At 28.0% G+C, this 13,606-nt stretch overlaps 2 protein-coding genes across 7 annotated transcripts in view; one reads left to right on the forward strand and one right to left on the reverse strand.

Annotated features, from left to right (window-relative positions):
• Positions 1–13,606, reverse strand: part of LOC126905604 (E3 ubiquitin-protein ligase MYCBP2-like) — a 136,636-nt gene that overhangs the window by 25,642 nt on the left and 97,388 nt on the right. The gene's annotated exons all lie outside the window — the stretch shown is intronic.
• LOC126905605 (uncharacterized) overlaps positions 8,057–13,606 on the forward strand; it is a 46,984-nt gene continuing 41,434 nt past the window's right edge. Inside the window, exon 1 of the mRNA XM_050685482.1 lies at positions 8,057–8,501. Within this exon, the coding sequence (XP_050541439.1) occupies positions 8,301–8,501 (201 nt within the window). The 5' untranslated portion in view covers positions 8,057–8,300. The remainder of the gene's footprint in view (positions 8,502–13,606) is intronic.

Below are 13,606 nucleotides of genomic sequence, written 5' to 3' on the forward strand. Positions count from 1 at the left end.
TGTTAAAAAACAAATGTTTTTTAATAATCTTGCCTCCAACAATTATTTAGAATTGAAAATAAATTTTAAAATATTTATCATAACAATTTAGCTATAATTATACCTTTAGATTATTATAAGTCAATACAATATTTCCAATGTACTCATATTAACAAATATTTATGCAAACGTTTCGGGTGAGTAATTTTATGAAGTCTATTCGAAATTTTAAACAAATTAAAAGTCTGTAAAATGTAGAAACAACTCTTTTGATAATAAACCGTAATTTTGCGAGTTTAAAACAAAAATTATCTGGTTACCTTTTAAATAGTTTTAATGAAATTCACCAGAAAAATTGCTTTTTTTTATGTTGGTGTTAACTAATAAAGCATTTAAATTTTAGTTAAAAAAAAACATGTGATTTTAATAATAAGTAAATGTCATTTTTTTTATGTTTACGCGCTATGTAAATTCAATATTTCAACTTATTGAACCACAACTTGAGAATGCAGTTTTATGGGACGTGCAAATAAAAGCTCAACTAATAAAGTTGTTTTATTACTGTATTTTTTTTTATAGAAGTTTGAAAACATATAAGCTCTTTAAAAATTTTAAAACACGCGATAGACATTAACTGTTTGAAAGACTATTAGATTGTTCTACCGAGAAAAATATTTCCATTTCAAGTTATTCTAATATTTGCACGAAAATTATAATCATACTCTATTATATTCAACAAATTAATATTTGTATATTTTATACGATAGAATAAAACAAGTATAATGGTTTTGTTTACGATGTTAAATTTCTGTAAGTTATTATTCTGTGAACTGGAGTTTGTTTATTTAAGGAAGTGCTTTAACCGCAATAAAGCCATAAGTATTTTTTTTAGATACGAAAAAAAAAAAGATAAATAAACGAAAAAGGACAGGATAACAAACGGACGTTCCGGTGAATTGTCGGCAGTCGGGGTGACTGACGGCGACAAGAGGTTCCTAAATTGGCCCACGTCTTCGGCTCTGATCAATTTGACTATTTGTCAGCGTCACTCTCTTATTCTGTCCAACCACTGTAGTCCCAAAGGTGTTTCCCGACCCAAAGCATCACTGAGTTTATATATAAACGTCTAGCACGTTCAACTCCGTCGAGTTACACTATGATCGATGAGCTACACTAGGTGACAGACAGTTTTGAGGGTATATGAATGATATGACGAGGTAAAAAGAGCAATAACACAATTTCCAAAGGTCTTAATGCCCTTCTTGTAATGCGAATACTTGAAATGACGAGCATCTCTATTTAACGCTATTGACGATTTCAATAGCGAAGAGATTTGATCAACCAAAAACAATTATAAATATAATTAATTCTTTCGTTGGCGAAATAATTAATGATGACATTATTTTTATATGGATATTTTATTATTAAGTAATAAAATTAATATTCACGATTATTACAGTAATTTGCCATGAAATCAAAGAATAAAGATTATTGTCCTATTATAAAATAATATTTCCATTAGTTAACAAAATAAATTCTATTACAGCTTATCTAATCTTATCTTATCTTTGTCGTTAAATTTCAATAAAGTTGAGTGGATGAGGACAGGGCATATGAATCGTATAGAATAAAAACTATACTTGATAATTAAATGTGGTATTTATAGAAATTAATAAATATACGTGTACAAGTATATATATTAATAATGATTATATCAAACAATTTATTCATGAATATATGAAATTAAAAATTATAGCAATATAGTTTAATATTAAATAAGTGGATGTTTTTAGATTAAAATGCTATCTGATAATAATTTTATAGAACATTTCGAGTCATTTTAAAAGGAAAAATAATAATATTCACTACTTGTATGATTTCTTGTTCAATATCGTATTATTTTTATAATTTATTAATCAATACTTAAACGAATGAAATTCGCATCTTGATTTATATGATAATTATAGTAAGGCGAGTAAGTATTGAAATAGAAATCGAATGTAAAAGGTAATACCTAGAAAGTTAAGACGGCGAGACCTTTTGAAAAAGTCACTTCACTTGAAGCAAGCTTAACTAGTATTAGTAAATAATATCAACGTAGTTTTAAATTTATCGAATATATAACAAAAAATAAAAATAAATTAACATTTATTGAGTATTTATTTTGATATATAACCTTCGGTGTATATGAAATTATCATCGAAATTCAATTGTAAATAAACGTCAATAAACGTAAGTAATTATGTATCTTAATGACAGAATCATAAAAAGTTATAAGTAAAATTGAATTTCTACAACCTTAGTACTTGGCAATTCGACATTTTCTAAAGACTTCATGAGACTGCATTAAAGATACAGTGACAGCTAATTTCGTACATTAATATGAAAAGTACGCGTTGCCTTAGAATTGCGGTCTCGAATGACTTGTGCGCGTTTTCAGTGTAAGTAATTTGTTTGTTGTGACCGAATCTGTTGCAAAAGCGTCACACGAGAGAGTATTATTTTGTACGGACTTGACAAAACTCGATCCATTATGTCTTTAATTGCATTCAACCGACACACGAGTATTTATACAGCAACTGCCGTCAAATGAATTTTACAAAATAAATGTTAATGCTAACATAACAGCGGCGCTAAATACACAATGTCCATAGTATAAATGTAAAGAAGCTTGTTGATTTTCGAGGAGTGAACATTTTTGAATGAAATAACGTCAGTTGAATAGATTGAGAAAACATTAAAATGGAGTCAAAACAAGGGAATTTGTGTTTTATAACCAGCCCACAATATCATTGTCTCCCTTATTAATATCGAGTGTCTCAAAAGAGCTTCGGGTTCAAGGATAACAATTAGTAGCTTTTTATTACAAAATACACAGGTATCAGTTTTTCTGGCAATATTAAATAGCGTGAATCGAATTTCGATTGACGACGTTAAAATAAAATCATTTTGAATATTGTTATTTTATACTTGTTATAAATATATTTCGATTTCAGTTTTAACATTAAGTATAAAGGTTTTTATTGTTATTGTTATTTTTGAAAAATACAGACGAGGCGTCCTTATTGTCGATATTGTTTAAGTAATATAACAGAAAAGTCTGCTCGACCCAACGAATACCATGAATAATATTATACTAAGTATGCTCCAAATGATTCATTTTTAATAGTTATGGCTTTTTATATTTATATACTTTTTTAATATTCGACTACATAGTAAATTTATGCAATTCTTGGCTGCTTCTACGAACCTTTTTATTTTCACCCCTAGGGGATCACAGTTTTTATTTGGCCCACAACGAACCAAATTATATAAAATTCTTTTTATTTTTTCATTTATTATTTATTGAATTTAGACTTTCATGTAAAACACATTATACTAATTAAATGAGAAAATTGAATGACGCTTAAATTAATTCAAAACATGTGAAATAATATTTTGAATAACACACAGTAAGTTGGATATCAAGAGTATTTATATAATTACTACACAAATAATCAAAGTATAAAAACTTGAATTTATCAATTATTTATTATGTTCCATTTTAAATTTTACAGATAAGGATAAAATATTTTATTCAATTGTTCATCATTGATTTTCTTCATGTAGTAATAATACGTCTTATTTAAAATATTAAAACGCATCGTTTAAATTGAATTAGTTCAAGTAAGTTATCAGTCATTGTCACGATCAAAGTAGCAGAAAATGATTATTAGGAAATTTCGATATAAATCTAAGTGCAAAAATATTTTCAGAAAAACAAATAATAATAAATTTCTTTATTATTTAATGAGTTTGTTTTAATTTGATTTAAAAATTTTTACAATAAAATGTAATTATTTTTTATTCCTTCAAGGTCAAAAGCCTTAAAATTAATTTTTTTTTAAAGGAACTGTTATTTTTAAATGAATTAGCTGATAGAAAAAAATTTTGTTAACAATTTTGTTCTTATACTTTTTTTTGCCCGATTGATTGACTTTACGATACAGCATTTTAATACATACCTACTGAATGTATTAAAATTGATAAATTACTGTTTTTTTAATTTTCCATAAATAAATTTAAAAAAATTGCTGACTGCGAAGCAACAATTATCTTGTAAACATATTTCAAAAAGTTATTACCTTGTAAGACATCTTTCTATAGGTTTGATATACATTTTACAATATACTCCATTAGTTGGGAACGTAATATGATTATGAATATACTGTATAGTAAAGTCGCATTTCTACTTTCTCTTAAACTTTTAAGGCAATTCAAATGAATTAGCAAGAATATTAGTTATCAAAGTATATTATCTACATACCATACCGGGTCTTCTTTAGTTTTGAATATGAACAACTTATATTCAAATAAAATCATGTATTTATTAGGTTTATTACACCGGTAATAATTTCCATAAATTTTAAGGTTATTCTAAGTTTGTACGCAAACATATTCATGAATTACTAAGTGTCTTAAATCCGGAAACAATTTATCTTAGACTACATTACTTCCTAGAGATTATCAAATATATGAAATATATCGGTTTTATAGACTTTTGTTTATTAAAATTAATTAGATTGACAAAACAAAATTAACTCATTTCGCTAATTTGTAGATTTATTACACGTAAACGCGTTTTTAAAAGTACGAAAGGCAATTTTTTCAACATAAAGCTTTTACATTCGTTTACACACATGTTTTGATATCATTAGCCAATTTATCATACCTTTATTTTTAAAACTTAACTCAGTACTGTGTTTTCCTCAGTCGCTTATCACGTTATAAATATATAACCTATGCAAGTGTATCGGGTCTGAATCAGAAGTTAACAGAGGCCAAGGGTAAAAAGTGTAAGAGAGTTATAATGGTATTAACTTGATTTTTAAATGACAACATACATATTTAACTAGTTTATGCAATAGAAAATGATTAAACTAAAAAAATGACTGGTCGGTAACAACTTTCGAACCAGCGATTCACCACAAGTCAATATTAAAATTTGTTAATAACTTTAGAAATACTGGTTCAAAAGTTGTTATCGGTCAGCCATTTTTTTTAGTTGAATCATTTTCTATTACATAAACTAGTTAAATATCTGTTGACTTTTAAAACAAATAATGCTGGTACCATTAAAAGGTATAAAGGATTGATTAGAAACAATTATAAATCGAGAAATAAATTATACTAAACAAAATACATTTTTTTTTTTGAAGTTATTAATTATAATATTAATAATAAAAATTCGATTCGTATAATTTTTGATTTACAATTTACTGCCGTTACATTATATTATTTAAAAGAAAAACGACTTTAAACGTCTTTCTTTTAGAGCATATCTATATTATTTTTAAGTAAAATTAAAAGTAATATTTATTTAAAAACTGATAAGCGGCAACACATATTTATTTATATATTTTTAGGTAATTTCATCGTAACTTGTATCAACAATACATATGATAAGTTTAGTGATAATCAATCGATAATTTCAAAACGTCGTTCATTTATTTTTTGGTCAATTAAATGTTGTAATATTGAATTTTTGAAAGAGATTCGCTATATTTTGGTGAAAGGATTACAAAAATCAGCCATTATTATATATATCTAACGGTATTTCGCATTATATATTTACAAGCGCATTGGTACTCATTAATTATGACGTCTTAAATAAAATTGCATTATTGCTACATTTCTTTGTCTGCTAACAAATAAATACAACACACAAAATAACATTCCTAAGTATTTTTCAAAAATGTTACTTTTAAAAACTTACTGTTTTTTTTACTTTAATTATCAACAAAATTACCGGGGATACACTATTAGTGAAAATATCATAAAATGCACATGTAAAAATATCAGTGGCTCTATTTGTAATACTAAAATGAACATTATAAATCAATAGTAAATACAATATTAAAAAAAGTAAACTTGTGGAATCACTTAAGGAAACTTAGTTGAAAATTATTTATGTATCAATGTATTTTATTTTTATACAACTAAAGTCAAACTTTTTTTTATTTTTTATTTATTATTGAGAAATTATTTTCGTTATAATTTTTTGTCATTAGTCTAAAGAGATTTTTATTCGGTTAAAATTACAATATAAATTGTATAATATAATTGTAGTGATTTTTAGTTTTAGAAAAGTTAATGTTGACCGCATTTATAATTTAAAAGTCATATTAATTTACAAGAATGATCTAAAAAAAAATTCTAGAAAATGTTCTTTTAAATACTAAAACTTGTATCTAAAAGTTCCTCTTAAATGCTCCCTAAGGAAATGTTGGAAATTATTTTTAGCTTCGATGCGAAACTGAGTCGGTATTAATTTTATCATGACGATATATATTCTTCTGTTTTCTGTCTAACACTACTTTTTCTAAGGTCCCACTGTACCGATTTTGTTCAACGATACATCAAAAGATCAAAAGTCGTATATAGTTGAAGATATTTGTCATAAATTTTTGAATAATGAATGAATCATAAAATTATTTCTTTTTATAAATATCTTAAGTTTTTCTTTTTCTTTAATATATATATTTTTAAAACTGATCCTTAATCAGGGAAAATTCAAAATAGCTAGTTTTGCATGAATAGTTAACCTTATTAACTTAACTTTTAAAAATGTTCCAGAGATAGTGTTAGCTTCAAATTATATTAAATAAAAGCTTGTTACATACTATAAGTTAGAAAAAACAATGTTCTAACTTTTTATTTTTGGGTTAAAATTGTTTATATTTTCTACTCTAACTTGCTATAAAATTTTGAAAATTCATGGATTAATACAATTTTAGTTTATAAATATTTTATACATAATCTATTCATTTGACATACTTTTTTAAAAAACCGGACCATGCCCCCTAATACAGTAAGATACAAAACTTGAAACATATATATGATAAGTAGAAATTTTTCAACTTACTTTTTGAAAATATTTCGAAAATACTTAGAGTTTCAAACATATATTAACTTAAAGCTTATGTTACATACTATAAGAAATAAAAAAAATTTATCCTGACAACTTATATTCTATATTTAAGCGGCCCTAGAGTTAATAAAAAAATGTTATTTGATGTAGAAAATCACTGTTTTTCATGTTATAATAATTTAATTATATATAATTCTTAAATATAATTTAAGAAGGATGGTAAAAGTACCTCATTTTAACCTCCCACCTTCAGATACAAAAAAATCATTTAAGTATTAGTTACAAATATGTCACAGCTATTATTGTCAATCCAATGAGTATATTAAAAGTAAGAGCGCTGCCCTTTCCAAAAAAAAAAAAAAAAATGTTCTGGTTACTTATGGTTTATGATAAATTACAATTTCAATGACATGATTAAAATAAATGTTTGTAGGTGTCTGCGTATCATTTAGTATTTACACATGTATTTTATTACGATTTACATTATATATACCTATAATGTATTTAATAGTTGTAACAATATTCCGTGATTATATCAATTATACTTTTGAAATAAAAATGCACAAGTTCGGTTGTTTTCGGCTCTGTTTTTGCATTATTACTTAAGAGACTTATTTAAATTTCTTGTCTAAATGTAATATAACTAAAAGCAATAAGAAAATATTATTGAAGTCTATACGTAATCGGAAAAAAACTATGGTGTAGAAGAATTTAACAGCGTTTAATCTCAAATGACGTCATGTTGTGATCGTTTTACAACAGTTATCTTGCAACAACCTGTAGACTATGAGTTTGACATTACAACGTTAGTAATGTAGTTTTTACATCCAAACCATTCCAGACGAGTTAGAACTGGAGAGATGCCTTTTTAGTAACGCAACGAAATTAACAGTTTTGTTCATTGACGAAACTCGATATTAAGCGTCTGCCTATGATCAGATATATGTGTAGGCAAATAACAAAAAAAACAATAATAAACATCGATAGGGACAACATGCAGGCGGGGTCACGTGTATTGATATTGATGATTTTAAATTACACAGAGATCACAGTGTCTGGCGGTCTTTGGGACACAACTGCAGTACCAGCTGTATAACTATGCTGAACGGCGAAACCAGTTTTTTAAGAGGGAGAAACAGATCCCAGCGGTAGCAGCAGCTTGTGGTAACAACGCAAATGTCGCGCGCGTTAGTACGTGTACGACGACCGTAGTTGCAGTGCGTCAACGTGTTGGTGTGTATTTTTATAACAACCATCTGCCGGCTGTGTGTATTAGCCGCCGACTTAAAAAGTCGTAGTGAAACTAGTGTGGTTGCTATTAAGTGCGGTACGTTCAGTGAATACTTTGTTATGTGTTGCTTATTTTGCCATACATTTTGAGCCTTTCGATGTACGGTTAGGGGAAGCGTAAATGACGGGATGGCCGGCCCGGACGCTGTTGCTGTTGGCCTTTGCGTTGTCGTCGCCAGCCATTGTTTGGGGGAACGATGACGGCCAGCAGCAGCAGGTCAACACGACCATCACAGCATCTTGGTGTACCCGTCCAGAATGCACTTGCTCGCCTGTCTCGGAGGGCCGAGTGGCTCTCGAATGCGTATACACTGGCCAACAGGTGAGTTTTCAAAACTTAATCATTGTAATTTTGCCGGTGTCTGTAAAAGCCAGTGAGGTTTCACCATTCACCACAACTATATAATTATATAGCGGTGTATAAGCCACGACCAATTACTTGAATCGCCGATTTTCTTCAAACGGCCTTTGAGTTTCATTTTAATTATTGTCTCCCGAGGGAAAGAGGAAATCGTCCTTTATGTGCCGATTTAATTAAAAACGATTTTAAAGTTACCTTAAGCGATAAAAAAACTTCAATTGGTCGAATGGTATTAGGATGGAGAGTTCGTAAATGCACTTTTTATGTCACGCTATTAGTTTTATTCCCTCTGTTCTTAAAAGTGTCTTTTTGTGAGTGTCGGCTGCTAAATTGAAGTTCCGATGATGACAAACATCACAAATATTATTGTTATTGTGCGCTGATTTCATAAAATGTGCACTTTTACCGATTTAGTCATAATAAATTATAACTTGACGCTACTAAGTTCTGTATTTGGAGTTTGCACTGTTACTCGAATAGATCTTGATAAAAGTAATTGATATAACCTGTCCTAAATATATAACAAAGTGAAAATCAAAAGTTTAGATAGTGCGAAAGTATATTTATAAAAACAATATAACTATGAGAGATTTAAAAAATATGAAAATATTTTAGCTTTTTGCGTAATACAAGACAATAAACATTATAACATGAATGGTATAAATTACAAATTTATTAATTTCGAAAAATTGAATAGGTTATTTAAAAAATGATCTGTTTTTATTAAAACTAACGTCGTACAGTTCGGATTGTTAACATTTGAAACGACAACTAAAAGAAAGTAATTGACTAAGGTAATTAAGTTTATTTAAGTATATTTGAAAATGAACTTTCTTCGTTTTGGAATAATTTGTGGGATTCAAGTTTGTTTAATTACATTCTGAATAGTCAACAACCGAAGTGACTGAATACATTTTAATAATTTGAATTATTTAAATAGGTATTGCTTTTTACTGGTTAAGTTTTATAAGAAAAAAATTAAAGCATTTAAAATGATTATAAAAAAAAGGGTTTTTGTTTTTCTCTTTGTTTCGAAATGCGTTGCTATTTTTTTATTACAGGATTAAATTAATGTAGTTTTTTTTTTATGAAATAAAATTAATCATGCTTATTATCATGCTTTCAGCTATATGATTTAATAATCAATAGAACCTATAGAATATAAACAGATAATATATCGAATATTATTTTATTGTTAATGATTAATTTGATTAATATCAATTGTAATTATACATCTTCACTTGGATAATCTAAAAACTGAGATAACATGACATGTTATTTTTACACAATTATAATACTGTCAAACAGTTAAAATGTGTCTTTTGGAAAAATATCAGATACCCGAAAATAATTTCAGTAAAGATACGATAACATTTAACAAAATTTAATACCATACTTATAAAACACATTTTACGAGGTTATTAGTATAAAAATGAATTTCCAAGGAATTTTCACAACCTTTTAACTTAACGATATAAACCGATAAATTAATTTTACTACCTATTATAGACAATTCTATTCATCGTAGACGGCATTCACTATTAATATCAACTTGCTTGTTAGGTGTAATTAAGCGTTGAAAACAGATATTATTTCTATTTCTTAGAGTTACAATCACGGCCGACATTTTGTAACCGTGAATCTAATTTGTTCACTATGCGAGACTCATCTACATAATAGAAACATACGAGTGGCTTGTTAAATATAAACAATCAAGGTCCAACTTCTAATAATATTTCGTTGATCAAGAATATGCAGCAACATGAAAAGTAGTTTTTCGCGTCACAATTTGACAACTTTTGTATCAACAATATTATTTCTTCTTGTCAAAAGCCATTTAGAGTAATTATTTTTAATTTAACGTTTCACGAAATATATAAGTATAAACATCTTTACAACTCTTTCATGATGAGTTTATAAATATGTATTCTATGTCATTTAGTAGGCCCTTTAGACATTTCGTTTGTCACGCAGTTATAATGAAACTTAAATATTTTATTGGAAACAATGTTGATTTGTTCGTCACAATTACTTACAGTTTGAACTTTTGTGCTAAGGTTAAAATCGTATTTATTTTGACTAGTCATGATTGAACGAATCGAAGGTTTTTTCAATCACTTGTAAAATCGACAGTTATTGAACACAATGTATAGCACATAAAACCGAATTTAGAGAATGATTTTGAACAATAATAAAATATGGACCTACAGTTATTGTCCGGCAGTTAGTTCAGTGCAGCTTCCTCGTTAGTAGCTATCACTCGACCAGATAACCGAATGAACGTTTGTGTGTGTTATTACTAATATACACGCACATATATATATATGGTTTTGCCAGAGTGTATGTCTACTGCTTTTAATAGCTTTATAAAACCATCATTAACGAGTACAACGACCATTGTGCGTATACGTGATCCAACCTCCGTTATTATTATTATCAATATGATGTTTGTCTCCTAAGGTCTATAATTATTTATAAAAGTCGCCCAGTATATACATCATTTACTTTTAAATTCTTAAATTTGAATTTTTAATTTAAAAATCGACCGAACTACAGTGGTTATCGCCTTGTTTAAATACATTTCGCAGTACAAATAGCAAATAAAATGCCATAAATATATCGTTAATTTTTATTGTCATACAGCTGTGTAGCCGAAATTCTTCAAATGAAATGCAGTGCAATGGCTTTTGATGTACATTTTTCTTTTTGTTTTATTTTCATAACACAATAAGACGTGTTACCTATCTTTGAAATGCCCTACCTTTATATTCAAACATATGCCACTCTATAGAGTTTGATTTATGTATATTTACCCCTAGTTTTTCGCATCGCCGCCTTATGAATATTATGTTCGCAAAAGACGTGGGCTCTTGGTATGCTATGAGCGGTTTCAGTAATATTTTATAGTTTGTAGGTGTATTTTCTCATTCGATTTTCCAAGCAGTGGTAAACATTATTAATGTCCATATATATTGGAGTATGAATAAGTAAACTAAGACGCGTGTAAATAACATTGCAGAATTTTTTTTACATAATATTTTGGGTACAATTATAACAAACATTTTACCGTATGAAACGAACAACAAAAATACTCCTACTCGACTCGCAGCAAAAAAGTGTGGGATATATGCAAATTATATTTCTGGTTATTTTTTTCTAAATTGTTAACATAAAGTTTTTTTGATTCAAATTAATAATATAAAACTCATACGCCTCTCTGCGAGACAAATTAATAGAGAAAGCAGTTATGTCATTTTCAAATGAAATCACATAGACTAAGTAATACATGACTTAGTTTGAATTTATTTGAAAAAATGTGTACAATAAGTAAAGCAATCTTTTGGTGATCAAATGAAACATCTCTGTACACATTTACAACATTTGAACATGTGCAAAGGTTTTATGAAATGTAACATAAATTATGACCTTGAAATACTTGACAACAGCTCACAGTCTTGAATAGTTTTTTTATACGGCTACACTAACTGAAAATTATAAAAATATATACAAAATGACGCACCGTTTGTTCAGAGATTCATTGACAGTTTAGTTGTCTAGAAGAATCGAGAGATTTTTGATCTAGAAAATAACAAACTAAAAACTTTTAAAATCTTTTGAACCACATAAAAATTTCCTTCTAATATTAGTAAAAAGTAATTGTAATTAAATGTTTTTTAGTTAAGATCCTATCTCTTGAGTATTTAAGAGCCTTATTTTTGAAAATCCATAAAGAGCCCTTGTTTTAATTTGGGCTAGAGGCTTTAGTTCTTTCTTAAATCGGACCCTAAACAATATAGTATATTTAGAAGAAGAGAAACGATTATATCAAAGGCTTTTTAATGTGGATTTTTTCACATGGGAGTTTTTCATTCGTTTGAAAAATATGCTGTAAATAGTTGTTGCTATGTTAAAATAAAAATTGATAATGTAAAGAAAACTATTGTTTTTAAAAATTTCCATTTAAAGTCGTAAAAGGTTATCATAATGTTAGGCGTCAATTTAGTATTTTTCTTAGATTTCTTTAGTTCGATCATTTAATTCAATAAATAATTGTTTTGATATTTTTAGGAACTAAAAAGCTGCATTAACAATATTTATAGAAGTCTCTTTATGAAATGATTAAAATCCTCGGTCTCTTTATAAAATCAGTTTGCTTTGTTTGAAAATTTAAATACTGGATAAATTATGTCTGTTGATTCTTACTTAGTTTAAAATATTTACTTTTGTCAAGCATTTTTTGAGTACGGCCATTGATTTTATGTATAAAGTTTTCTTTGTTAACGTTAACAGAAGCTACATGTAATGTCACGTGGATGTGGACGACTAAAAATATGCGTCTTTTATAAACGAAGGAAAATAGCTAAGGCAAAATATCAAGGGAACTTACATTGTTTAGGAAACACTGCGCTCGCTGCCGTCTTCAACACTTCCGTTCACACGAAAAGCGAATGGAACGAGTATTTTTATAGTTGTCCAAACGATGATCGTAAACCGAAACGAAATTAAAAAAAATAATAAGACCAAAAAGTGGATACTATAATTTTCTTCATTGTATTTCACGATGGCAAAGGCTATGGGCTGTGGTATTATTAACGATATCACAACGGTAATTAAACGAAATCGCACAATAACATTAATAGTCATTTTGTTACTACTCGTTTCTGTCGTCCCTTTTGTTTTGTGTACATGGCACACGACATTTCGAGTCTGTTTTATAATACTATAATAGCACATTGTGTCGAATGTTCATAATCGTAAAAAAACATTATGATTTTGCCCATTCGAACAAGTGATTCAATTCCAAACTAAAATACAATAAAAAATGAACGACTAAGTATGAGATCAAAATTATTAAGCTTTAAAAATCGCATTTTGTAGTATTGTATCAGCGATTATCGGCGATTGTAAATAACACTACGGTTAGTGTATGTAAGGACGGGGCTTATGCATTGTTTGGTACAAATCTTGGGCCTTTATTTAGTCATTCACCGTTTTCGATTCATGGCTTTTGTCGGTCACCACCCAATGACTTCCTAAGATGATAACCCGCAGTTTTTTTCTCTGAT

This window comes from Daktulosphaira vitifoliae, unplaced genomic scaffold (genome assembly GCF_025091365.1).
Source record: "Daktulosphaira vitifoliae isolate Bord-2020 unplaced genomic scaffold, ASM2509136v1 Scaffold_4, whole genome shotgun sequence".
NCBI lineage: Eukaryota > Metazoa > Arthropoda > Insecta > Hemiptera > Phylloxeridae > Daktulosphaira > Daktulosphaira vitifoliae.